Below are 25351 nucleotides of genomic sequence, written 5' to 3' on the forward strand. Positions count from 1 at the left end.
CTCTGGGGAGTTCTGAAAGCCTGGAGGAACCAAGGGAAAGACACGCAACCTTCCAGGCGCACAGAAACTGTCCACGGGCTGTTCCACCCTGCACACAGGCTGGTCCACCCTGCCCGCAGGCTCACTGCTCTCGTCTTGCCTCTCAGCTGTAAAATGGGTACAGTGATGACACCTATACCGCAGGACCCAAGGGTCAGCAAGGGGATAGGGACACATCAGTGAACCCTAGTACTGATATTTACATTGGCTTCCATCAAGGCCTGCTGTCATTACCTACGGTCAGATGTTTTTGAGTACAGTGTAAAACACCACGCCGTGAGGTAGTCAGAAACTAAAGGCCCCACACTCCACGAGGGAGCAAGCAATTGAACCTTCCAGATGGACTCAGGCCGGGGCATCTATGGCAGCGTCCTGAATCCCCAGAGCCACTGTGCACCATGAGAGCCCCACAGTCTTTGGGCCAGGCTGGGTGACAGCCAGAAAACAGGCTGGGGGCACATGGGGTGACAAAGAGGGGCACCCACCACTGTTTCAATGGGGCTAGTCAGGGTCACAGTCACTGGCGGGGCCAAGTGGGGACTCTGGGCTGCAGGAGCTCCTGCCCAGCACAGTGCCCAGCACAGTGCCAGCCCATTCCCGCTGCCCGTTCACATAGCTACAGAATAAATTAATTCCTGCCAAGATTGGGTGACCATTCAGTATACTGAATCTCAAAGTAGCTGGCCAGGAAGTGGGAGGGGAGCAGTGAGGGGAGAAAACCTTCAAGCATAGTCCATGTCAGTAGAGTGATGCCAGCTCCAAACCCAGGGCAGTGTCCAACCGCCACCCCTGGGGACATGGGATGGCTTTGGTTTTAGGATGATGGAAGAAAGCAGTGTCACATTAACGCATACTGTGACCAGCCAGCAACAAAGAAAGGGCAACGTAAAGATCATGGAAGTTTCACATTTCCTTTGAATGGGCCTAAGTATAAAACTTCAGGAAATGACCCCTTGGACAAAATTTGGCCCTAGAGATGCTGTCTTATGTCTTCTTCTGACTCAGTGCAACCATCTTCTCCCGCAGGGGAGACCTGGCATGTCTGGAGGCATTTTTGGGTGTCGTGATGGGGTGGGGTGGGTGGGGGAGCAGGGGGCCTGTGGTGCACAGGCTAGAGAAGAACTAACTACCCCAAATCTCTACAGCTCTCTGCTAGTGCAGCTTGGGTCCTGAGCCCCAGGGATGCCCCTTACCCAGCACCTCACGAGGCTCCTGGCCCTCAGCCTGCAGCATGTCCTTCAGATGCTCAGCTAGCTGCTGGTCCAGCCGAGAGGTCCCAGGCACCGAGAAGGGCACAACAGTCCTGCCGTACTCGCCCAAGGTGAGCTTCAGGATGGGGTCGTCAAAGATCTCGGAGGAGTAGTTGATGGCCAGGAGGGCCAGGGTGATGGACATCACAGGGACCAGCACCTGGGCCGCCACCATCTTCCACTCCCGCCAGCTGTATGTGGCCTTCTTCAGGAACATGGCCAAGAACTGCTGGCAGTAGAGGGTGAGCTGCAGCAGAGGAGACGAGGTGACACGGCTGCCACTCGGGAGCCAGCATCCGACCAGCAGCCTGGGGGCCTTTGGCTGACACTGTGCCCTGGGGCCCCTGAACTTCTTGCAGGGCTCAGTCAGTGACATGCAGGACACGTGTGTTCTCCCGCCGAGGCCGAGGCCTCCCCTTGCTACTCTTGCAACAGCCACGGAGGCAGGGCAGGCACTGTTTCCTTGTCACGGGAATTAGGGGACTGGCTGTGGTCCCACAGCTCTCCCCTAAGTGTGGGGAGTGTCACAGGAACCAGTCCCCAGGTCTGCCGCATGCTGACCATGCAACCTTGGCTCAGGCCTCTGTTTTCTGTCCATAAAATGGAACCAGTGCTGCTTCTACCTCATCAAATGCTGGCACACGTCAAGATCTTGGTGAAGGGGGCACTGTCAGCATCATAAGCAAAAATTCACTCTTATTCCTAAATGGCCAAGTTAGAAGGTCAAGAAATTACAACTGCTCCACGTTTTCCTTCTCTTTGCCAACCCATGGGAGCACGAGCTGTAATCTACCCTCTTCCTGGCACACTGACCCTCCCGAAGTCCACATCTACCCTCATGGACCCTTAGCACGTGGGACTTAGGGGTCTCTCAATCCTCCTGCACTGCCTGGCTCCAGCCCCCAGCACTCACCCCTGTGTTGAGCTTGATGGCGGTGCAATCCTCAATCAGGGCGCCGATGCCGTCAGTTGGGTCCATTGTCCCACACAGGTTGCTGTCCAGTGCCCAGTCGCTTGCCCGCCTCTCGTGCTGGTACTGCAGGGCAGGCAGCTGGATGGCCTGGATGTCCATGCTGGTGTCTACCAGCTTACCAACCCTGCACCAAACACACGAGGCCTGGTCATAAGGGAGGGAGAAGCTATTGTTCCACGGAGAAAGGAAGCAGAGGAGGGGGAAAGAGGGCGATTGTCAGAGGCACTAAAATAGAATGCCATTGGCTTCCTTGGCTGGTTTGTGCATGCATTCATTCATCAGTAAGTACCTCCAGAACACCAGCTACTGCAGCCAAGGAAAGTCCAGGAGAGAAAGACAAGCAGACAGGGACTCTGCTCATGGGGATCCCGGTCTCTTGGGGAGCCTGACCCAGGTCAGCATTTATAACCAGAGCTTTCCCAGGGGACACAAGGAGGCTTGGGTCATGACAGCTACACTGTGTTTACCTTCACTTATTCTGTTGCCCGCTCTAGGCATGGGCCCTCAAGGAGAAATCCCTACCTCACATTCTATTTCTTTGCATTTCTAGTTCTTAACACTGTATCTGTCAAATAAGCATTGAACAAATGTCTGATGCATGCGTCAGTCATATCGAGCTCACCCTGCAGTGCTGAAGGTCTGAATGCTAAACTTCACATCTCCATTAGGGGTGGAGGCATGCTCTGGACTACTGTCTAAACCTGAGAGGAGTTTGGCAAACCTGCTGTTGCCGGGAGAGACCCCAGGGGAAGCGCACACACTCCCAACAGGATCGGAGCACAGCTGCTCTCCGCTTTCTGAACTGCTGTGCATGTCAGAAACCTCACTGAGTTCACGCGGTCTTGATAACAGAGTCATGATTCGAACTCGGGCTCCGATAGCTGGCCCACTGCCCTGCTTCCACCCCAGGCATACGTCCACCCTCAGATGGGTGTTAGAGATATAATTGAGAGGACTGCTTTATCATTCTAAAAAAACCATCCACTCACAAATTGTAATTCTGATTTCTGGTTCAACTCTACAAGATATTATAAACAATATCATTAAATAAGCAAATAGCTGAAACTTTGTGGCCCATGCGCAGAAGTCGGTATTTTGTGGAAGAGCCACACTCAAGGGGCCAAAGAGCCACATGTGGCTCGCGAGCCGCAGTTTGCCGACCACTGTTAGACTAATGGGAACACACACTTACTGACCGTAAGAAGACTTCCTCCATGGTAGTGACAGAGGCCCCAAAGCTGGCAATGCCCAGCTCCTTCTGCTTCTTCTCCAGTTTAGCAAAAAGACTTTCAAACCTGAAAAAAGACCCGGAGTGATGAGTCCCTTCTCAATGACGTTCCAGATACTTCATTCCTAAATAATCACCTCCGTGTAGTGTGGGGGAGGGGCAAAAGAAGTGAGCTCTTTGAAATACCATTTCAAAAAAAAAAAAGGAAAATCAGGGTTTGTTCCCTGTCTTTAAAAAAAATTGACTTGAGAGAGAGAGAGAGAGGAGGGAGGGGAAGAGGGAGGGAGGGAGGAAGGGAGGGAGGGAGAGAGAGAAAGAGAGAGAAGAGAGATTTGTTGTTCCACTTATGTGCTCTGACCAGGGATCAAATCCACAACTTTGGCATATATGGCGATGATCTAACCAACTGAGCTATCCAGCCAGGGTTCCCTGACCCACTTTGTTTCCATGTAACGTGTACAAAGGCATTCTTTAATAGTACACACCTACATGAGATCATAAAACCAACCAAAAGCAATTGGTGAATATTTATCTGATTGCAGGGCAAGGACAATTCTTTCTAAAAAGAAATCACAAGGGAGAAGATATAACCCATTAAATGTAAAGTAGCTGCCCTGGCCAGTGTGGCTAGGTTGGCTGGATTGTCATCCTGTGCACCGAAGGGTTGCTGGTTCAATTTTCAGTCGGAGTAAATGCAGGGATTGCAGGATGAATTCCTGGTACAGGAGGCAACCAATCAATGTTTCTCTCTTTCTCCCTCTCCCTCTCCCTCTCCCTACCCCTCTAACAGGAATAAAACAAAACAAAACATAAAATTAAAAAAAATAAATGTAACGTATCTGCATGGAAAAAAATCTCACAAAATTAGGCAACTACAAAATTGGAAAAGTTGCAACAAAAATGGTTGATGTTAATTATCAACATGATATTAATGGTCCACTACAGGCAAATTAAAAAACAAAACATAGCCCTGGCTGGTGTGGCTCAGTTGGTTGGAGCGTACCCCGTACACCAAAAGGTGACGGGTTCAATTCCTGGTCAGGTTTGGTCCCCAGTTGGGGTGCATATAGGAGGCAGCAGATCAATGTTTCTCTCTCCCTTCTTCTCTCTCTCTCTAAAAAAAAATAAAATTAAATTAAAAATACAGTACTATAAATGTATTTTCTCTTCCTTCTGATTTTCTTACTGACATTTTCTTTTCTCTAGCTTATTTTGTTGTACAAGTACAGTATAATACATATAACAGAAAAAACACGAGTTTACTGACTCTTTATGTTATCGGTAAGGCTTTTGGTAAACAGTAGGCTATTATTAGTAGCTAAGCTTTTGGGGAATCAAAACTTATATGTGGATTTTTTAATCTGCAGGGGTAGGGGAATCAGTGCCCCTAAGCTTTGCGTTGTCCAAGGGTCAACTACATATAAAACACTCTGACTGATAAATAAGAAAGAGATATGAACACATAATATGCAGAAAAAGCAAGGCTGAAAAACCAGGAAGGCCCTCGCTGGTTTGGCTCAGTGGATAGAGCATCAGCCTGCGGACTGAAGGGTCCTGAGTTCGATTCTGCTCAAGGGCACATGCCTGGGTTTCGGGCATGATCCCCAGTAGGGGGCATGCAGGAGGCAGCCGATCAATGATTCTCTCTCATCGTTGGTGTTTCTGACTCTCTCTCCCTTCCTCTCTGAAATCAATAAAAACATTAAAAACAACAACAACAAAAAACCCCACATTACTCAATCGGGCTTGTAACAAGATTAAAAGTACTTTTAAGATTTATGTCCCAAAGTTTCAGAATGTGAATCAAGTTCGGTTTTTTACCTCCCCACCATGGTAGTCTGCACTGTTTATGAGGCATGTGTCTGTGACTCAAATTCTAAGACCAAGAAGACATACAAATTCGCAATTCCACAGAGAACTCTGGATGGGTTGTTGTGCATGCTTCACCCGGCGTGACCAATGCACTGAGCTCCCCTTTGATGAGTAAGACACTTTTCTGCTTCTCAGGTATGAGTGTGTTTCCCCCAGCTCCACTGCACAGGGAGGCCTGGCACCCTAGGCCCAGCAAGCAGATTCACCATGCTGACTGTGCTGACCGTGCTGTCACAGGCCTAGGACCTGAGAGATGCCCACTGGCCAGGCCTGACAGGTGCAGGGCGGGTGCCTCTGAGCCTGGAGCCCTTACAGCCCACTGAGTCCCGTTCTCCGATCCGCACGTGCGCGCTCTCGGGACATGTACCTGTGCGTGCTCTCCTTGGGAAGAATGAACGACAGCTCCGCTCCGGCACTGCTCTCCAGGGAGGCGTTGGGGATGTGGTGGTAGACGAGCCGGGAGATGCTCTCTGGGTTGCAGTGAGGCTCCTTCACCAGCGTCATGTGGTAGCCTGCACCTGCACCACAGCAGACCCCCATGAGGCTGTCGCCCATGTTTCTTGGCCTACCCAGGTCCTCAGGCTCAGGACCATGGCAGGCTCACGGGAAAGGGGCTGGAGAGCAGGGGTCCTCTCAGAACTCCTCAGAGCTATCCTGAGGGTTTGCCTCCTGCTCCCTAGCTGGGAAGAGATGCTGGAAAACGTGGGCGCTGAGCATGATAAGGAGGTGAAACTAAGCCAGACTTCAGACTTCAAGTCTCAGAGGCTGTGGTAGATACTGTCCCCAAGAACCTTGCTTTCTCAGTAATGGAACCCCAGGACGGAGGCCACCCTGTCCAGTCTCCACCAGCCTGATGGTGACTACACTGGGTCACCATCTACTTGACAGGACTGTGTGCTGAGCAGGGGGAGCCACAGAAGGGAGGTATCCAACTCCTGAGGTATCTTGTCTTCTGTCTTTGCTCCTTCCCACTGGCAGAATGTGGATGGGACCTGGCACACTGGACATGAGCTGCCCTTGAGGAAAATCATGCCTACATAGCAAAGAGGATCCTGATTCCACATGCGACCCACCAGCCCTGGACCATGTCGTAGGCCACTTGCTGGTGTGAGAGCTGCAGTATTGGCACACGGCTTGGCCTCTCCAAGAACGCTGCTGCTCTGGGCAGCCCTGATTCTCAACTGCTATTCCATTGACCATGACTGGTTGTTGTTCTAATCCAATCAAGACAATCTGCTCCACTTCCCTCCCTCTCCACTCTTATAATCTCCTCTGCCTGGGGCCTCGGGTCTCCACCCAGAGGTAGCAGACAGAAGTCTAGGGAAGGTCTCTCCCTGACTGATCTTAGGGGCCTATTACTCAAGGATATTTTTTCACTGATTTTTAGAGAAAGTGGAAGGGAGGGAGGGAGGGAGAGATGTGACAGAGACACATGGATTGGTTGCCTCCCACACGCACCCCTACTGGGGCCAGGGATCGAAACCCACAACTCTTTGGTGAATAGGCCAACACTCTAACCACTGAGAACGCCGGCCAAGGCAACAGTGGGCACTTTGTTCAGCACACTGGGTCAGTGACACTGGCCCCATATAGAACGGAGGTTGGTCCGCCCAGCCCACTTCCCACCCTTGGTCACTCACCATATTTCTGTTTGAGGAACAGCGAAGACCCGCAGCACTGCAGCTCCCCCTTGGCCATGATGGCGATGCGGTCCCCGAGCAGGTCGGCCTCATCCATGAAGTGGGTGGTCAGCAGGATGGTGCGGTCACTTTTCTGCTGCTGAAGGAGGTCCCAGATGGCCCTTCTGGAGATGGCGTCCATGCCCGAGGTGGGCTCATCCAGCATCAGGACCTGGAGGGCGAGGCACAGCCTGGGAACAGGCCTGGGCTGGCCGTATCCGCGGCCCGTGCAGCTCAAGTCCACACAGACACAGCAGGACCGCCCTTGCCTAACTGCCCATACAGGGTGTCCAGGGCCAGGGTTTCCGAGCCACGGCTGCGGAGCCAGCAGCCAGCCCAGCCGAGTGGGAGCTAGAGGGCAACGCCACTGGGCCCACTGCCCCAAGTGTTTGTCCATCGCATATGGGGGCCCTGGCCGTGTCCTTCAGGAGGTCGGGCCCGCTGCCCTGTACCTTGGAGCCCGCGATGAGGGCGATGCCGATGGACAGCTTGCGCTTCATCCCCCCGCTCAGGAACCTGCTCCGTGAGTCCCGCTTGTCCTCCAGACCGAGGATGTGCAGCATCTGTTTGACTTCTTCGGGGCACTTCTGGCGGGACAAGCCTTTCAGCTGAAATAGCAGGGGACAGAGGGTTCGACAGGGGCTTCTGAGGGGCCATCCAGTGAACCCTTAGCCTTGGCATTGTCTCATCCTTTCATGTGTGGGCCTCCCAGTCCTGGCTTCCCTCCCACCTCCCCTGCTCCAAGTGTATGGGAGGGCTCCACGGAGCAGGTTTGGTTTGCCGGGAGGCTAAGGGCTCAGCTGGCTGCCTAGGGAACCCAAGCATGCGGACTAAGGAACAAATATGACAAGGACAACCTCTGAATCCCATGCCCTGCCGGCTCACCTGAGCATAGAAGTACAGGTGCTCTGCTACTGTCAGGTTGTCAAACAGGACGTCGTGCTGTGGGCAAAGGCCCAGGCTTTTCCGGATCTGAGCCATGTCTTGTGAAATTTCATACCCGTTGATATATGCCCGCCCACTGGTCGGGGGAAAAAGACCTGCGGCCAAGGAGAAGACCAAAGGCTTAGGTTCAGCGGATACCCTGCCAGCCAGCACGAGGCACAATGGCCTTGCCATGTCCTTGCAGTTTCGCCTCAATTCACCCAAGGACCGGCCTGTGAGCGGTTTGCTGGTCACCCCGCTCCTGCCATGGTGGCCATGTGGCCCCTCACCTGTGAGCATTGAGAGGGTGGTAGTCTTTCCTGCACCATTGTGGCCGAGTAGGACAGTGATCTGCCCCTCATACAGGTTCAGGTTCAGGTCTTTGACGGCTGCCTTGCCCTTGTTCCCCACTCTGAACACCTGCAGGAAAGGCAGAGGCGGCCCTGGACTTCAGGGGCCCTCAGGAACTCGCTCCATGGGTCCCTCCCACTCCCATCATCACTAGTCAGCAGGCAGAGAGCCGGAAGTTTCCAGACAGAGTGCTGACTGGTGGCCATGCTGCCTCCCGCTGTTCTCTGACTCCTCCACCCCCAACAGCTCCCCAACATCCCTGGTGTCTGGCATCAAAGGCTTGTGAGGCCAAGGCACCACTGTGCAGCCAGCACAGCGTCACTCACTGCAAAGCTGCTGAGAGGTTAAGTCTGAGCAGTGGCATGCATTACTGACTCAACCCCGCGTCTCCACACCGGGCCCTGGTGACAGAGTCTGAGTGGTGGCCAGTGCCTGGGAGAGCTGGTCAGAGAGCAGCCCCGAGGATCCAGGAGGCAACAGGCCCAGAGAACAGGCACCAGCTTGGAGAGAGCCATAGGCAAGGCAGCAGGTCTTACCACCTGTGACTCCGAAGTCCCCCTTCCCTGCCTGTCCCCACAGGGTGTGACACCTTGGATATGTGCTTGATCTTGATCCCGGCCACCAGGTTCTCTGGCTCAGCTTCAAAGTACTCTGTCTTGAGGGCTTTCTCAGGGTCGTGGTCTTCCTCCTCTTTCCCTAAAACCGTTCTTGGGTGCCCGCACCAATACGAGGGCTAGATTGGAAAGCAGACGGGTCTCAGATGGCTGATTCATGTCAGGTCATTGTGTTTGTGACAAATAGAGCAACAATTAACTGACATGCTAAAGGCAGGCAGCAGTCAGGCCTCGGTCTTCCCTCCCACAATGCTGCGCACAGGAGACACTGCGCACAGGGCTGGGTCAGGATCCAGCATAGCCCCCACTCTCTACTCCTAGGAAGCACTCAGCCTCAGCTTCCTAATCTGCCATGTGGCATGACGACAACTCACAAGCATATTGTCATATCATATCAACTCAGATGTGACATGGAGGAAAAGCAAACAATGACATTTAATACAGACAGGTTATTGGATGTTCCAGTCCAGAGTGATGTCAGGATAGAACAGTGATTCCCAAAGTCGGCGCTACCGCCCCCTGGTGGGCGCTGCAGCGATCCAGGGGGGCGGTGATGGCCACAGGTGCATTTGTTTTAACTTTTTTTGTATTACCTTTCTATTCTGAGTTCAACAAATAGTTTCATAATTTCAAACTTCAATGTTTCTAATTTACACCTTTCTTTACTATATTTTACGAAAAAGGTAGAAACATTAATACATATATCTTTCTGTTTAATTGCTATTAAAATTTTAAAAAAATTAATTTCCAGGGGGCGCTGAGTAATATTTTTTCTGGAAAGGGGGCGGTAGGCCAAATAAGTTTGGGAACCACTGGGATAGAACATGAAGGAGGCTGTGTGTTCACATCCTCAACTGCACCCTTACTCACCTACACAGAAGCGCATGAACTATATAGGAGGAGCCAAAGGGCCAGGCCTCCCTCTGCTATGAGGAAGCCCCGCCCCGGCCTGTCTAGAGGATGACTCTCACCCTCTGTCTGGCTATCACAGGGACTGGCTGGGTGAGGGATAAGACTGTAACCACAAACCGTACCCATACCCCACCCTCGAGGGAGGCCCGTGGGCACAGGTAACACAGGGCCACAGATAAGGTGAGAACAGGGCCCTAGAACTCCCTGTAGAGGTACGCCTTTGAGGGGAGACTTGGTTTAACCCACAGTTATGTCCCCAGTGCATTTCCAATGCCTGGAATAGTCCTGGCACACCATAATCCACTGGTTTTAAACCACATGTTTTACGTGACTTTGAAATCAGACTGTGTCTTAGGAATCATGGTATGCCACAGTATTAAAATATTAACTGTATTTTTCTTTTTAAAATAATTTTCTTTATTTATTTTCATTGATTTCAGAGAGAAAGGGAGAGGGAGAGAAAGATAGAAACATCAATGATGAGAGAGAATCATTGGTCAGCTGCCTCCTGCGTGCCCCCCACTGGCCAGCATGAGGAGCAGGGCATCAGGACTCACCGTGATGAAGAAGTACCAGGGCTGGGGCACACCAAACTGCCCCGGGAAGATGGCCTCCACATACCAAGTCACCAGGCCGTAGAGGACAGAGTCCAACAGCAGCATGCCTAGCACTTGCCCAAAGGAGAAGTCATCATCCACGTTGACGGGACTCAGGAGGTCTCGCCACTGGACGCCAGTGCCTGGAAGAAAGACCAGGAAATGGGCCTGACACGGCTCTGCAGCCCTCCTCTCCCCGCCAACAGCAATGCCAGCATGCCTTCTCCCTTCCTGCTCTTATAGCCAATCTGATGACTCTCTTCAGGTCTGTTTTTTAAATATAATTTTTAAAAATATATATTTTTATTTATTTCAGAGAGGGAGGGAGAGGAGAGAAACATCCATGATGAGAGAGAATCATTGATCGGCTGCCACCTGCACGCCCCACACTGGGGCTCGAGCTCACAACCCGGGCATGTGCCCTTGACTGTTATCAAACCTGGGGCCCTTCAGTCCACAGGCCAACGCTCTATTCACTGAGCCAAACCAGCTAGGGCTCTTCAGGTCTTGAAGGTAAGAGTAAGTTACAAAATCGATGTTATAGAACCAGCAAAAGCTTATTAACTGACAAGACAGGCTCACATTTGATTGTGAGGCCTGACTGCTGCCTGTGTTCAGTTAATTGTTGCTCTATTTGTCACAAACACAAACATATATACATAAACAAATATCCCTATATATAATATACATATACATTACGCACACACATACGCATACATATATGTGATTTGGCGTAAGCCCAATGTTGGATCAGTGTGCATTTCATATGTCTTTTTAAAAATGGGAAAAAGCTTTGGACACATAGAAAGCTCTATTTAGTGCTGCTCATAGTGTTTTGTCTTCTCCTTGTTTTGCAACAGCACAGTCCAAACGATGCTTGGGTATCCTGTGGAGCCAGACGACCTGTTGGCTCGAGAACCTCTGATGAAAATGGCTGCTCTCTGGCCTTGGTCAATGTTTACTTTGAAACAACTAGAAATTTGTCTGTTTTACGAAAATTCAGTATAGAACTTTGAAAAATGAGAGGTGTCATACAGTTATATTCTTCTCTGTAAATGGCTTTTTAAAAAGTATTTGAATCCTGAAAGGGACGGTGCATTAAAAGTCCACATTGTACTTCACACTACTAAACATGGAAACATATATTTAAAACGAAAGTGTTGGAAGACATTGTTGGAAGAAAAAAATTCTAAGTAAAGATAAAGCCACACTAAAAAGGAAAAGATAAAGCCACACCGAGGCTCCTGTGACTATCCACCTGCCTCCTTCCATAGACCTCCCCTCCCCCCAACCAGAAGCTACAACTAGGAATTGCGTGGTTGGAAGAAACGAGAGCATTCATCCTGAAAAAGAGACCATCTGGATGGGGCAGGGCCAAGATGGCCTTAAATTGCACACAGGTCAGTCATGTAGAAAGGAGATTGCATCTCACTTCCTGCTGGTGAAGCCAGAAAACAATGTTCTGGTCTGTCCTTGTTTTTCCCTCAGGCCTCCTCACCCTCACTGCCAATCATTGCGGGTTCAGGGGGTCGGGAAAGGGAGAGATGCTAATTGTACCACTTTACAGAGAAGAAGCATGGATCAAAACCCATGGGCTTTGACAGAACAGAGAAAGACAAACGCCATATGATTTCACTTATACGTGGAATCTAAAAACAAGATAAACGAACAAGCAACAGAAACAGACTCAAAGATACAGAGAACATTTTGATGGGTGTCAGATGGGAAGGGTTTGGGGGGATGGGTGAAAAAGGTGAAGGGATTAAGAAGTGCAAATGGGTAGTTACAGAATAGCCATGGGGATGTAAAGTACAGCATAGCCAATAATATTATAATAACTATGCATGGTGTTAGATGGGTACTAGAGGTATGGGGGTGATCAGTTAATAAGTTCTATAAATGTCTAATCACTGGGTCGTATAACTGAAACTAATATAATATTGTACATCAACTGTAACTGAAAAATAAACAGCTATTTAAAAAACCAAACATGGACTTTGAGACCTGGATGTAGTAATTCTGAATGCCTCCTGCTGCAGGCAGAGACTCGGGTAATCGAGTGCAATCCCACGTCCGCAGGTGCAGATGCTCACATCCAGTGTTTTCCTGCAGCAACAGCTGGTTCCAGGCAGAGCTTCGAGGGAGCTCAAAGCCGGGACTACACCATCCAGGTGGTGGGTGCCCAGAACCTGTCTTCCAAATGCATCACTCGCTCAGCTGTCCCGATGTGTCTATTACAGGAGTTGGAGGTGCGTCTGCTCAGACTCTTGGGTGTAACTGAACCAGCAAGGGCAGCTGGTGAAAAGGAAAATACTCACCTTTTGCTTCAAATTTTCCAATGAGTTGGGCTCCCATCGCCATGGCAACATTGGACAGGAGACAGGAGAAGAGCTTCTGGCTAAGGGTCATCCAGTTGTATCGAGGAGCAACGAAGAAGTAGGGGATGTAAGTAAAGAAGTACAGGCAGCCCCCGACGGCAGCCGCCATGTTGGCTACAGATGAAGAGAGAAAGGTAAGTGTAATAAAATCATGCAGGAGAGTTTGCATGAATGTGTCAGAAGGAAGCCCGTGAGCCTCAGGACCCCCTCCCTGGGACACAGGCGCTGGTGCTGGGGACTCCAGGCTTGGCCTGCAGTCTTTTCTCTAGTCTGGGTGCCTGTGCCCTAGGGAATGTGATCCTGCTCAGGGTGGCACATGTCCTCTTCATCCTGGGACCACACATTGACTTTCCAGCCCTCTCCTACAGACTTCACCTCCAATTGCCTTGACATTGGACACCTGACATGACTAACACTGAGCCCCTCACCACAGCCTTGCTTCTTGCCTGGTCTTCCCCTTCCCATTCACTCATTCATCTCACGGATAATCACTGAGGGCCTACCCTGTGCCAGGCCTGCTCCAGGCACCAGGGAGACCACTGCAAACAAGACAGACAAAGCCCCACCCCACGCCCACCCGTTTATAATCCTGTGGGGACACAGATAGCCAGCAAGGCGAAGAAGGAGGACAAGACATTGCCTAGACCAGGGGCTGTGACTGTGACCAGGTGGCCAAGGAAGGCTTTGACGAGAAGGTGACATGTGGGAAAAACCCGAGAGAGGTGAGGACTGGGTCATGGAGGTGTGAGGGAAACAGTGTGGCTGTAGTCCATGCTGGCAGCCCTCAAATGCTTTGGTCTTAAGACTCCTTTACTTCCTTAAAAATTATTAAGGACATCAAAGAACTTTTGTTTATGTGAGTTACACACACACACACACACACACACACACACACATACACACCAATGTTGACTGCATTAGAAATTAAACTAAGAACATTTAAAGATATTTAAGAATAAAAATAATAAAGCCATTACAGGCTAACATAAATATTTTTATGAAAAACACTCTATTTTTCATAATTTAGTAAGACAAGTGCAAGAGGTTACATTTTTGCAAACCTCTGCATGTTTGACTTAGATTATAGCTGAATTGTCATAGCTGCTTGTGTTACATTTTTTGGGTCAAGTGAATAAAGAAATCAGCTTCACACAGATAAGTAGTTGGAAAAGAGAGGGTATTTAATAGCCTTTTAGATATGTGTGGGTATTCTTTTTTGACACTACACCATTCAATAATTGATAGTTTCTTAAAGGTTAGGTGCCATGTGGAATGAAACTAACCAGTGAACTTTTCATACTATTACACTGAAATCCATTGGTCTAACTTGCACTTTAAATGGATTAATCTTCTTGCATGATTTTATAACATGATGCCTTGGTCATGTGGAAAATATTGCTTGAGTTATGCAGATCTAAATGTTAACACATTTTATTATACAACAGAGGGCCCAAGTAGATATTTCTCCAAAAAGGACACACAGATGGCCAACAGCAAATGCAAATCAAAACCACAATAAGATATTACCTCAGTTTGTCAGAATGGCTATCATAAAAAAGACAACAACAATGTGTTGGTGAGGATGTGGAGAAGAGGAAACCCTTGTGCACTGCTGATGAGAGTGTAAATTAATGTAACCACCATGGAAAACAGTATGGAGAATCCTCAAAAAATTAAAAATAGAACTACCATATGACCTAGCAATTACATTCCTAGGTATTTATCTGAAGAAAACAAAAACAATTATTTGAAAAGATATATGCACCCCTATGTTCATTGCAGCATTATTTACAACAGCAGAGATACGGAAGCAACCTAAGTATTCATTAATAGATGAATGGATAAAGATGTGATACATATATACACAATGGAATATTACTCAGCCATAAAAAAGGAAATCTTGCCATTTGTGACAACATGTCTGAAACTAGAGAGTATTATGTTACATGAAATAAGTTGGACAGAGAAAGACAAATACCATATGATCTCACTTATAAGTGGAATACAAAAAACAAAACAAACAAACAAATAAAACAAAATAGAAACAAACTCAGAGATACAGAGAATAAATTGATGGTTGCCAGAATGGAGAGGGTTGTGGGGTGGGGTGGAAAAGGGGAAGGGTATGAAGAAGTACAAACTTCCCATCCTATATAATAAAAGGCTAATATGCAAATTGTCCCCTCCACTGGGAGTTCGACCAGCCGGCCAACCCCCCTCCCCCCCACATCACCTCCCCACAGCCCAATCGGCCCAATCAGGGAGGGCCAGCCGCACCCCACCCATGCACGAATTCGTGCACTGAGCCTCTAGTTATAAAATAAGTCATGAGGACATAATGTACAGCATAGGGAACATAGTCAATAACATCATTATAACTACGTACAGTGACAGATAATGACTAGACTTATTGTGGTGATCACTTTGTAAGGCACATAAATGTTGAATCACTATGTTGTATACCTGAAACTAATATACTTACTGTATGTCAATTATAATTAAAAATAAATTTAAAAAAAGAATTAGTCAGGGATGTACGACAACACCTAGAAAATTGAGTCCAAGGAAGGTGCAGATACAAAAACTCTTCAGTTTCTATTTATCACAAATGAAACTGCCAGGTTTTCTGGGGTTTTATCACCCCCGTCCTCGGTTCCCAGGGTCAGGAAGACTCACCTTTGCTGAAGAAGGTGCTGACCATGAAGCTAAAGGAGATGGAGGAGATGGCAAAGCAGACCAGGAAGACCAGCACCAGAGAGGGGTCGCTGTGTGCGAGCACCGCCACGTCCTTCTTCACCTGCATGGGGTGCCACCCCAGAGGTCAGCACACGCAGGCGACAGCCGGGAAGGTGGGGACAGGAAATGTTCCGGCCGTAAGTGAAATGGGTGGGGATTGGTGAAGGGGCTACACTGAGTGCATGACTATGAAACCACTGCTCCTCTCTACTGAGCCCAGGCAGACTCCCTGAAATCTGCAAACGTGGAATCTTGGGGTCTCTATGGTGATACTACGGCCGTCTCCGGCTCTCCCATCAAATTGAATGCCTTACTCCTGACATCAGACCCCCTCTTGAAGCCACATATACCTTGACACAGAAGAGCAGGGTCATGAAGGAGACGGCGACGAGGAGGAAGAGGAAGAAGAGCAGAAACCATGCCGTCCAGTGCAGCCAGCTGCTGAGCCCCATCATGCGCATGTACTCCTGGGGGAATAGCGGCACGCACTCCGACACACGCCCCAACGCATGTCCTGACACACACCCCCTGCCCGACACCCCTGCTTGGGGCAAGTTCCCACCGCCTGCCACGCCAGACCCTGGTGCCTTCCTCACAATGATTTTCCTTAGAGCCTCTGTGTGTGTGAGTGTGATTGTAGATGGCGGTGTCGTACATGGGCCAAAAGTGGACATGGGCCACCTGGGCCACAGCCAAGGGCAGGAACAGTGAAACACACACTGGCCAGAGGCAGAAGACATGGGTCCCACTGGCGTGTCAGCCCTTGACCTTGGGGCACGAGGAATTTTGCCCTCTTCCTACCTTTCCCCACTCTTCAGTGCTACCCACCTGAGATGCCCTCTCTGTTCCCCAGCCACTACTAGCCATCTTTCCTTTCACCCGGCCCTCTACTCGGCCATTACAGCCCCTTCCCCATAACCTCGTGCTTCAGTCAGGGCCTGAGGGGGGCATGCCCGGTGTGGACTAAGCTAATGACCCCCCTCAGCAGTCCTTCATTCCTTGGAGCAATCCCAAACTCCTAGCTTGTGCTTCCCAGTCTCTTCTGGGTACCCAACTGCCCCCCAAGAAGCTGTGTGGTGGGGCAGCTGGCGTTGGGGCTTTGAGTCAGGAGAGCGGAGCCCGGCCCCTCCACTCTCTAGTACCAACCCCACTAATGCCCTTGCTGCAAAGTGTGGCGCCAGGGCTGTCTGTTCCAGAATCAGCAGTGGCTGTGGGATTCTTTAGAAGCCAGAGGCACTGCCTCCCCTCCTGCTATTCTGACATGAGGGGTCCAGACTATTGTTGTGAGGGGCAGGGGCCCCTATAGGAAGGACAGGAGCATAGTGATGCTGGGGACAGGCCTTCCTCGAGGGTCCCAGACAGGCTGTCAGGAGGTGTGGTGAGGAAACCCAGCTACTCCACTGACCAAACTGACCAGGGAGTCCCAGGACACAAGGCTGTGATGTTTAATAGAGTGGCCAGTGGCCACATGTCAACGGAAATTAATAAAATTAAAAATTTAGCTCCTCAGCTGTGCTAGGCACCAGTGCCCAGTGGTGACAGTACTGGACACAGGACATGTCCATCTATCATTGCAGAATGTCCCATTGGATAGCACGAGTCTGGAGGAGGGGATCAGCACTGATTGTCTCTTGTAAGCCAAGAGCCAGGCTGTTGATTTTCCAGCTTCTTCTTATGCCCAATTTTACAGCCTCAGAAAAAGGGGGGGACTGGTACAAAGGTCACTCACGTACCCACCACTTAGATCCCACAGTCACCTAACATTCTGCCACACTGGTTTTGTCTATGTACCTGCAGGTGTGCATGTGTACAAATATTATTTTCTGAACCATTTCTTTGTCCACTGCTAACTATTTAAACTACTCATTATGCCATCTTGTCAAAGTTATTTAAGGTGCCTAAGCAGATAGTACCCACCTCATCGGTTCTCCCAGCCCCAATAATCACAGATTTGGTGCCTGGGCGAGTCTTCTAAATGTCATTTCCCTGGCACTGCAGATATTGCCAAAAGAGAAACTTTAAATAAATATTTGGATGCTTTTGGCAGTGTCATGGGTATGGGTTTACAGATGACACTATTCATTCAGGTGCACTCAATTAAGTCCATGATATCCTTTTAAAGTGACACTTCATATACTTGAATTTCCCATCCTATTGTGCCTGGCAGTCGAGAACTACAGTTGTCCTTGATCCATATGCAAAGTGAATTAGCTTTGTGCTCAGCCACATATTTAAGCATTTTGGCTCACTGCTGATCTAACCGCTAGAGCGGCTCTGTTCAACAGAAACAGAATGCGAGCCACGTATGTAATTTAGAATTCTATAGTAGCCACAAAGAAAAAGTTAAAAGAAACAAGTAAAATTAATTTCAACAATGTATTTTACTTACCCCAACATGTTCAAAATGTTGTCTTTTCAACATATAATCAATATACAAAGTACTAATGAAACAGTTCACATTCTTTTTTTTGTACTAAGGCTTCAAAAATCTGGTGTATGTTTTACACTCTCAGCATGAGTCAGGTCAGACCAGATACACCGCGTGTGCTGAAGCCCAAGGGCTTATGGCTCCCATGTTGGACAAGACAGCTCCAGAGCCTTAGTATACTGCACACAAAATATGATACTTTCTTATGGTTTTAAAAATCTGGATATGCCAGGGTTGGTTTCAAAGAAGCCCCAAGTAGGCTAAAGCCACCATTGGCGCCTGCCTCACTCCGCCCGCTCTGCGGCTCCCGCGTCCATGAGCGGCCCCTGCCTGATGAAAGGGCCCGGGACACAGCCACGCCACAGCGGCGCTGTGCCTAGAATCAACTTGCCCAAATGTTTAAAAGCCAAATGCAAATGGGGTTACCTTCAGTTTCCTCTCCTTTTCCTGCACGACAGCCCGGACGATGGTGAGTGAGGTGTAAATAAAACTCAGCATGAGCAGCAGCGGGAGCTGGTACTGGATGGCCACGAGAAAGGGGTCCGAAATGAAAGGCGGGTATGGGAATCTCTTGGCGATCACGGTGAGTTTCTCAAACAGCTGGTGTGTGGAGGCGTTCGTGTGGTACTGCATGATGGCTCTGTCCACGGCGTGCTGCACAGCCAGGAAGCCTTCTCGGATGTACCCTATGTGTGGGAGCACAGGACATTCTAGCACGTGAGGTCAACACATGTTGGAAAAGCTGCAGCATGGGGTGCTGCCCCCTCAGAGAGCAACATCCACTGAGCTGTACCCGGGTCTCCCCGTTGAACTGGGCCGCAGAGCGACATCGCCCAACGCCCTAAGGCCTCTTCACTCTTCTAGTTTGTAGGGACCTCCATAATGCCCAGGCTTGGCCCCTCTCTCCCCCTTCAAAGCCACCTGCTGCCATCACATCTTTCTCTGACCCTCTCTTCTGCCTTCCTTGTCTACTACTTTTAAGGACCTAGTGATTTCAGTGGCTTCCTGGGATAATCGACAATAATCTGGCTAGCTTAAGGCTAGCTGATTAGCAACTTTAATTCCATCTGCCACATTAATTCCCCTTTGCCACGTGTCCTGGCATATTCACAGCTTATGAAGATTCGGATGTGGACATCTTTGGAGGGCCATAACTCTGCCGACCAGAGAGCTCTGCCCTTGAGTTACCATCTCAAAAGGAGGCAGACACCGCAGCCCAAAGACCACTGCTGTAAGACCTTTGTGTACCTTGTGGTTTCTCCGTGCTAGCTCTTTTAGACTCCCCAAAGTGGTTTGTAATAAAATTCTTAAAGTGAAAGGGGCCTGGGGGGAGTGATAAACTGGGGATATGCTATTCCAGTCCAGAGCTAAGATAGGGAGGGACTGAGCCTAAGAAAGGAGTTGGCATGGTCACAGGAGAGAAAAAGGCAGCCTGAGCTCCTGAGGCCTGGGCCCAAGAAACAGAGGGGGAACATGGGGTGCAGGTCTGGGCACCCTCACTCATAAAATAGTGATGTTGAGAACATCTGTAACATGTGTCTCTAACAGAACTGTCTGGGTTCTGTTAAAAGAGAAAAGCAATATGCCAACCATACCCCCACATGCGGTTACCATACCTGTGTGTTTCTACTATTTCTCTTAGATTTAACTCTTTTTATGGTTGTGATCATAGTAGGTGCTCAATTAAGGTCACCCATTATTGTGTTGGGTGGGGGTTTGATTCTCATCTTTGCAACTAACCAGCAGAGGAGGTAACGCTATCCCCGCTGAGCAGATGGGACCAGAGACCCGGGCAGTTGAGGCACACACCTGGTGGCGGGGCAAAGGTGAGATGGGACCCTGGTCTCTGGACTCAAAGCCGGTCTTTTCACAAGATCACACCACCTGCCCCACGAAATATCCTGCCTGTCTGCTCACACACCATTCTCTCGCGAGGCTTTGCCATGCCACCATATGCTCTTCATCTGCATGACTTGTGTGGCTGCTCAACACTCTGAGGAACGATGCCATCACTCTGTAATCAGTCATTTCCCACCCACTGCTGATGTTTTTGTGACCATAAGTAAAGCTATGGTGAACATATTGGTGCATGTGGATCTTCTTCTCTTAGACGATTCCAGGGTTAAATTCTTATCAGGGGAATCAGTGAGTCTAAGACATGGACCTCTAGGGGTGGGCTGGGGAGGAACACTGGACTAAATGTTCCCAGTCCCTGCTGTGTGCCAAGTTCCCATCCTTTCCACACTGCTCGAGGCCTTCATGTTTTTCTAACTGCTTTATATGAGTCCTTTAGATAACAAAAAACATTTACCCTTTGTCATTGGCTACCCAAGATCCAACTTCTAGAAACATTCCACTGACTCAATTAAGCCACAGATCATTAAACAACCACAGAGCTTAAAGAGCCTGTAAAACTGTATACAGAGGTGGCAACGAAGAGAAGGAAAACATAAAATGAAGCTCAAAAGATTCAATGCAAACTGAAGCTCCCTAAAAACTGAAATATAAATGTTTCATTCAAGAGCACATGTCTTCTCAAACAGGAAGAGCCTTCGCTGTTTTCAAAGATGACTCTAGCCTTACAGAAGACAGTTTTACGGGATGTCTTCTTCCTTCTCCTACAAAGAAGATAAAATATTCCTAAAAAGTATTTCTGCAGAGAAATGCAAGGTAGGCTCCCCATGTGATTGTCAGTCACCACTTGGGGGGCAACGCCACCCGAAAGATGCTTCTCACCAGGTTCTCCGCCATCAGGGGATGCAGGTTCCCTTGGTCCTGGGTTTGGGAAAAGTGGGAAAAGGGAAGTGGTGTGCCATCCCTCTGTCTCTTTCACGAAAAACGAGCCTGTTTGGGTCCACATGTAATTTCTTCGAGTGTAACTGAACCGTAAGTGATATTTCACCTGTGGAAACAAAGAGAAAATCAACTGCTCTGAGGGATCCAGAGGAACACACATCTGCATCAACTGAGAGAGGTTAGGGGACTCTTATTCTGTGAACTCACCACTCCCAGTGTCTTCCCCAATGTCAGAGCAAGTGGTCCTGCCCCAGGGATAACAGGGAACCCCACAGGGGCACTTTGGGTGTTCTTTGCCACGCCTCTCTTGCCGTCCACCCACATGAACTCTCAAAATAATGTTAGAGGGATTTGATGGTTTCCCAGTCTTAATCCCATCGGGCAAGCAAAAAACTTTTGGGGTGGGCTGTTTTAAATATGTTGCAGTAATGCTAATGCCATATCATACTTCAGTCCCAAGTATTTGCTACTTTCTTATCTCTCCTGTACGACTCTTTCCACAGAGGCCTAGAGACCAGTAACGCCTTTTATGAAATAAGAGGACATAAAGGGGCCTATAGTGATGGCTTTTGGCTGCTTTCTTCAAGCAGGTAAGGTTTCTAAATTGCTCTGGCCTGATGGGTTCAACTGTCCCCAGGGCTCCCTCAGTAGGGCCCAAGATGGCAATACTGGACCAAAAAAAGTTGGTTTACTCCCAGGCCGGCAGAGCACTTTTGTAGGCTGAATTAGTTTGGGGGTGGGGGGGAGGAAGGGAAGGACTCGGCTTTGTGGGGCTGAGTCCTCACCGCCAGGGGCAGGGGGTCCTTGCTGTGGTTGAAGGTGTGTTCGAACACGATGGCGGCCAGCACGTTGGAGGAGCGGTTGTCATACTTGATGTAGTCCTCAAAGTCCTTCTCCGAGGGAAAGCCGCGAACTGTGAAGAGCATTGGAGCTGAGTTGCCCAATCATCTGCCTCACTTGAAAAATCTAAATGATTCGGTCATTTGCAGATAAAAGACTGAAAACTTACACGTTTCTCTAGGGTTGTGTAAACCTTTCCTAAGACCAGAGGAGGCTTTTGTCTTTGGCAGGGAGGCAGGCAGAACCCGAAAACCACAGCCAGTCCTGGGGTTCTGCTGAGACTGCAGGCAGGGCTGGCAGCAATGCCAAATCCGTTTCCCTCCTCCATGCAGGCAGCCACCTGCCCTGGGGTCCACTGCCAGGGGTAGTCCCCTTATAGCCTTACAGCCATAGCGGTGTGCTTTAAAAACTTGAGTAGACACTAACGTATAGCTTGTTAACTGATCCTCTATCACCCAGACCCCATTTCATATAAAGGATTTTACTGTAATCACTCAGTGAGGGACCAGGGATCTTCTCCTAAGTGTTTGCTACGCTGAATTCAACAAGTCCCAGGAGGTAGATGCCAAAATCAAGTGGAGGAAAAAAAAAAAAAAGAGATCATACTTTTTATCCTGAAAGAGCTAGAAAAGATGACTAGCATGTGTTTATTGGGAGTATACCTCAACAGGCTTCCTAACAACTCATTTTTCTCTTTTAATCCTCGTCTGATCTCAGAGAGAGAGAAAAAAACAGAGGGGGGGAGGGAATATCGATCAGCTGCCTCCCAGACTACCTCCCTCCCACCCCCCCGACCAGGGATCAAACCTACAACCTAGGTATGTGCCTGGGAATAGAACCCACACCCTCTGGTGTATAGGATGATGTTCCAACCAAGTGAACCACCCAGCCAGGGCCTAATGACTTTTTTAATTTTTATTATTATTACTTTTTATTTTTATTTTTTAAAAATATATTTTATTGATTTTTTATAGAGAGGAGGGGAGAGGGATAGTTAGAAACATCGATGAGAGAGAAACATCGATCAGCTGCCTCTTGCATGCTCCCTACTGGGGATGTGCCTGCAACCAAGGTACATGCCCTTGACCAGAATTGAACCTGGGATCCTTGAGTCCACAAGCTGATGCTCTATCCACTGAGCCAAACCGGTTAGGGCATTATTATTACTTTTTAAAATAATTCTTTATTGTTGAAAGTATTACATATGTTCCCTTTTCCCCCCATTGACTCCCTCCAGCCCACCCCAGGCCTAATGACTCTTTTTTAGAACTGTCCTCTCAAAACCACATCCCAGAAAAGATTCTTGGCACCATATTCTCACACTACACCTACCCTTGTAATCAAAAGGGTTTCTTTGAGTATGTGGTCACCTATTCCCCCTGTGGGTAATTGGGTGCTGCTCAAGCTGCCACACATCAATTCATCTGGCCCTCACAACTCTTTATAATAAGACATGATACAAGCCCTGGCTGGGTAGCTCAGTTGCTTAGAGCGTCATCCCAATATGCCAAGGTTGTAGGTTCGATCCCCGGTCAGGACACATATAAGAATCAAACAATGAATGCATAAATAAGTGGAACAAACAATGCTTCTCTCTCTAAAAAAAAAAAATTTGTTTTAAATCAGTAAGTAAAAATTTTAAAAAAGGAGAGACATGAGACAGAGTTGGGGGATTCACCCTGGCAACATGGCCAACAAGAGGAGATGCTGAACGGCCCTGAACCTCACAGAAAGAAGGGTCCCAGTGGACGTCTCACCTCTCATGTTGATCACCAACGCCCTTCTGGCCGTCTCTGTGATGGTCTTCACTGCCTCGCTCTGGGACGGGATGTAGGCCAGCTCCCAGGCGTCTCCTGGAGGAGGGAAGCTGAAGAACAGGGGCAGCTCCCGGACTGACTGGCTGGGGTAGATGGTGGCCTTGGGCACATTCTCCGACTGGATCTTCAAGCGAAGCCAAATCAGGATCCCAGAAAACAGCAAGGGCAGGAGGAGTTCCAAGGCCGTCACCAGGACCTTCCGCTTCTAGAAGAGGAACGAAAGCACATGCTGACGGATTGAGAAGCACAGGAGTGGCCTCATAGACCCCCGCCCTGGGGACACCCCCCTCCAAGCTTCACTCTCCCCCGAGGCCCTGTCTCCCAAGGTGCCCACAAAGGGGCACACACTTCTTGCCACGCCCCCAGAGTGGGACTTACCTGCAGCGTGTAGTTCTTCCAGAGCAGGAGGGACAGCTGCCTGAGCACTGCCATCCTCTCACCAGGAGGGACCCTCAGCACTAGTTACAGACCAAGGACAAAAAGTTAGGGTGTGCCATGAAGATGTGCTTTGTGTTTGGGGGAGCACAGGGGAAAGAGGGGAAGGTTGAGTCTTGGGACACATAACCTTCTCTCCATGTTTCTCCTCACCTTTTTTCATACCATCTTCACCCAAAATAGCACACGTGAGAGAGAAACAACAGTTCTATTGCTTGTTTAAAGTACACTCTTTTGGGAAACGGACCTTCTTTCTTCCCGAAACTTAAGATCAACAACAGGCTTTTATGTGCAATGTGACTGCTAGAGTGGTATTTATAATTTGATAAAAAGCTATTCAGATGTTCTCTGTAGTTCATATGAATGTGCTATTTCTTAGCAAAATACTCAGGCTGATGGAATTCCTCTCCATGACTGGCTTTCCTCTCAACCAACACAGAACCAGTGAAAGGAAACTCAGCTTAGTGTGCTGGCTTCGGGGTGATTTCTAAGTTTGGAGAGGGCTGTAGAGGGAGGGAGCGGGGAGAAGCCTGAAATGGGGGCCCTCACTGGCCTTGTTGACTCAGGAGCGGGATACAGGGAGCAGACACACAGGCAGGATGATGGAATGTACCTTCCTGCCTTGAACCCTAAGGAAGTATTTCCTGCTTTAACTGAGCATTGGTATGTGAGCCTCCCACAAGAGTGGTCATTTTCGCCCTGACTGGTTTGGCTCAGTGGATAGAGCGTCGGCCTGCGGACCAAAGGGTCCCGGGTTCGATTCCGGTCAAGGGCATGTACCTTGGTTGCGGGCACATCCCCAGTAGGGGGTGTGCAGGAGGCAGCTGATCGATGTTTCTCACTCATCGATGTTTCTAACTCTCTATCCCTCTCCCTTCCTCTCTGTAAAAAATCAATAATATATATATATTTTTTAAAAAAAGAGTGGTCATTTTCCTTCAAAGAAAATCTATCCTGTGTCACTATGAATGTTATATTTAAATCTGGTACATAAACTGGGAAAGTCTGCTGAGAGATTATGAAACACAAGTGATAGCAGAATGGATGGAACTGGAGAGCATTATGCTAAGCGAAATAAGCCAGTCAGAGAAAGATAAATATCGCATGATCTCACTCATTTATGGAATATAATGAACAACATAAACTGATGAACAAAAACAGATCCACAGACAGAGGAGCATTGATCAGACCGTCAAACCTCAGAGGGAAGGTAAGGGAGGGTGGGGGTAAGGAGGAGAGATCAACCAAAGGACTTGTATGCAAGCATATAGGCCTAACCAATGGACACAGACACCAGGGGGTGAGGGCATGAGTTGGGGGGGGGGCACTGGGGGGATAAGGACACATATGCAATACCTTAATCAATAAAGAAAAACACTTTTTAAAAAAGAGATAGCAGAAACAAGAGTGGGGTTTAGAAAGGCCTCTCTCGGCCCTGGCTGGGTAGCTAAGTTGGTTAGAGCATCATCCAATACACCAAGGT

At 48.9% G+C, this 25351-nt stretch overlaps 1 protein-coding gene across 1 annotated transcript in view; it reads right to left on the reverse strand.

Annotated features, from left to right (window-relative positions):
* ABCA3 (ATP binding cassette subfamily A member 3) overlaps positions 1 to 25351 on the reverse strand; it is a 45441-nt gene that overhangs the window by 11608 nt on the left and 8482 nt on the right. Inside the window, exons 3-20 of the mRNA XM_023764457.1 lie at positions 23812 to 23891; positions 23374 to 23638; positions 21562 to 21689; positions 20717 to 20882; positions 18407 to 18666; positions 15903 to 16019; positions 15493 to 15613; positions 12757 to 12930; positions 10400 to 10581; positions 8906 to 9049; positions 8256 to 8385; positions 7927 to 8081; positions 7494 to 7649; positions 7003 to 7213; positions 5730 to 5880; positions 3459 to 3557; positions 2203 to 2386; positions 1233 to 1536 (exon numbers count right to left, since the gene is read on the reverse strand). Of these exons, the coding sequence (XP_023620225.1) occupies positions 1233 to 1536; positions 2203 to 2386; positions 3459 to 3557; positions 5730 to 5880; positions 7003 to 7213; positions 7494 to 7649; positions 7927 to 8081; positions 8256 to 8385; positions 8906 to 9049; positions 10400 to 10581; positions 12757 to 12930; positions 15493 to 15613; positions 15903 to 16019; positions 18407 to 18666; positions 20717 to 20882; positions 21562 to 21689; positions 23374 to 23638; positions 23812 to 23865 (3001 nt within the window). The 5' untranslated portion in view covers positions 23866 to 23891. The remainder of the gene's footprint in view (positions 1 to 1232; positions 1537 to 2202; positions 2387 to 3458; positions 3558 to 5729; positions 5881 to 7002; positions 7214 to 7493; positions 7650 to 7926; positions 8082 to 8255; positions 8386 to 8905; positions 9050 to 10399; positions 10582 to 12756; positions 12931 to 15492; positions 15614 to 15902; positions 16020 to 18406; positions 18667 to 20716; positions 20883 to 21561; positions 21690 to 23373; positions 23639 to 23811; positions 23892 to 25351) is intronic.

This window comes from Myotis lucifugus, unplaced genomic scaffold, assembly GCF_000147115.1.
Source record: "Myotis lucifugus unplaced genomic scaffold, Myoluc2.0 scaffold_332, whole genome shotgun sequence".
Taxonomy (NCBI): Eukaryota; Metazoa; Chordata; class Mammalia; order Chiroptera; family Vespertilionidae; genus Myotis; species Myotis lucifugus.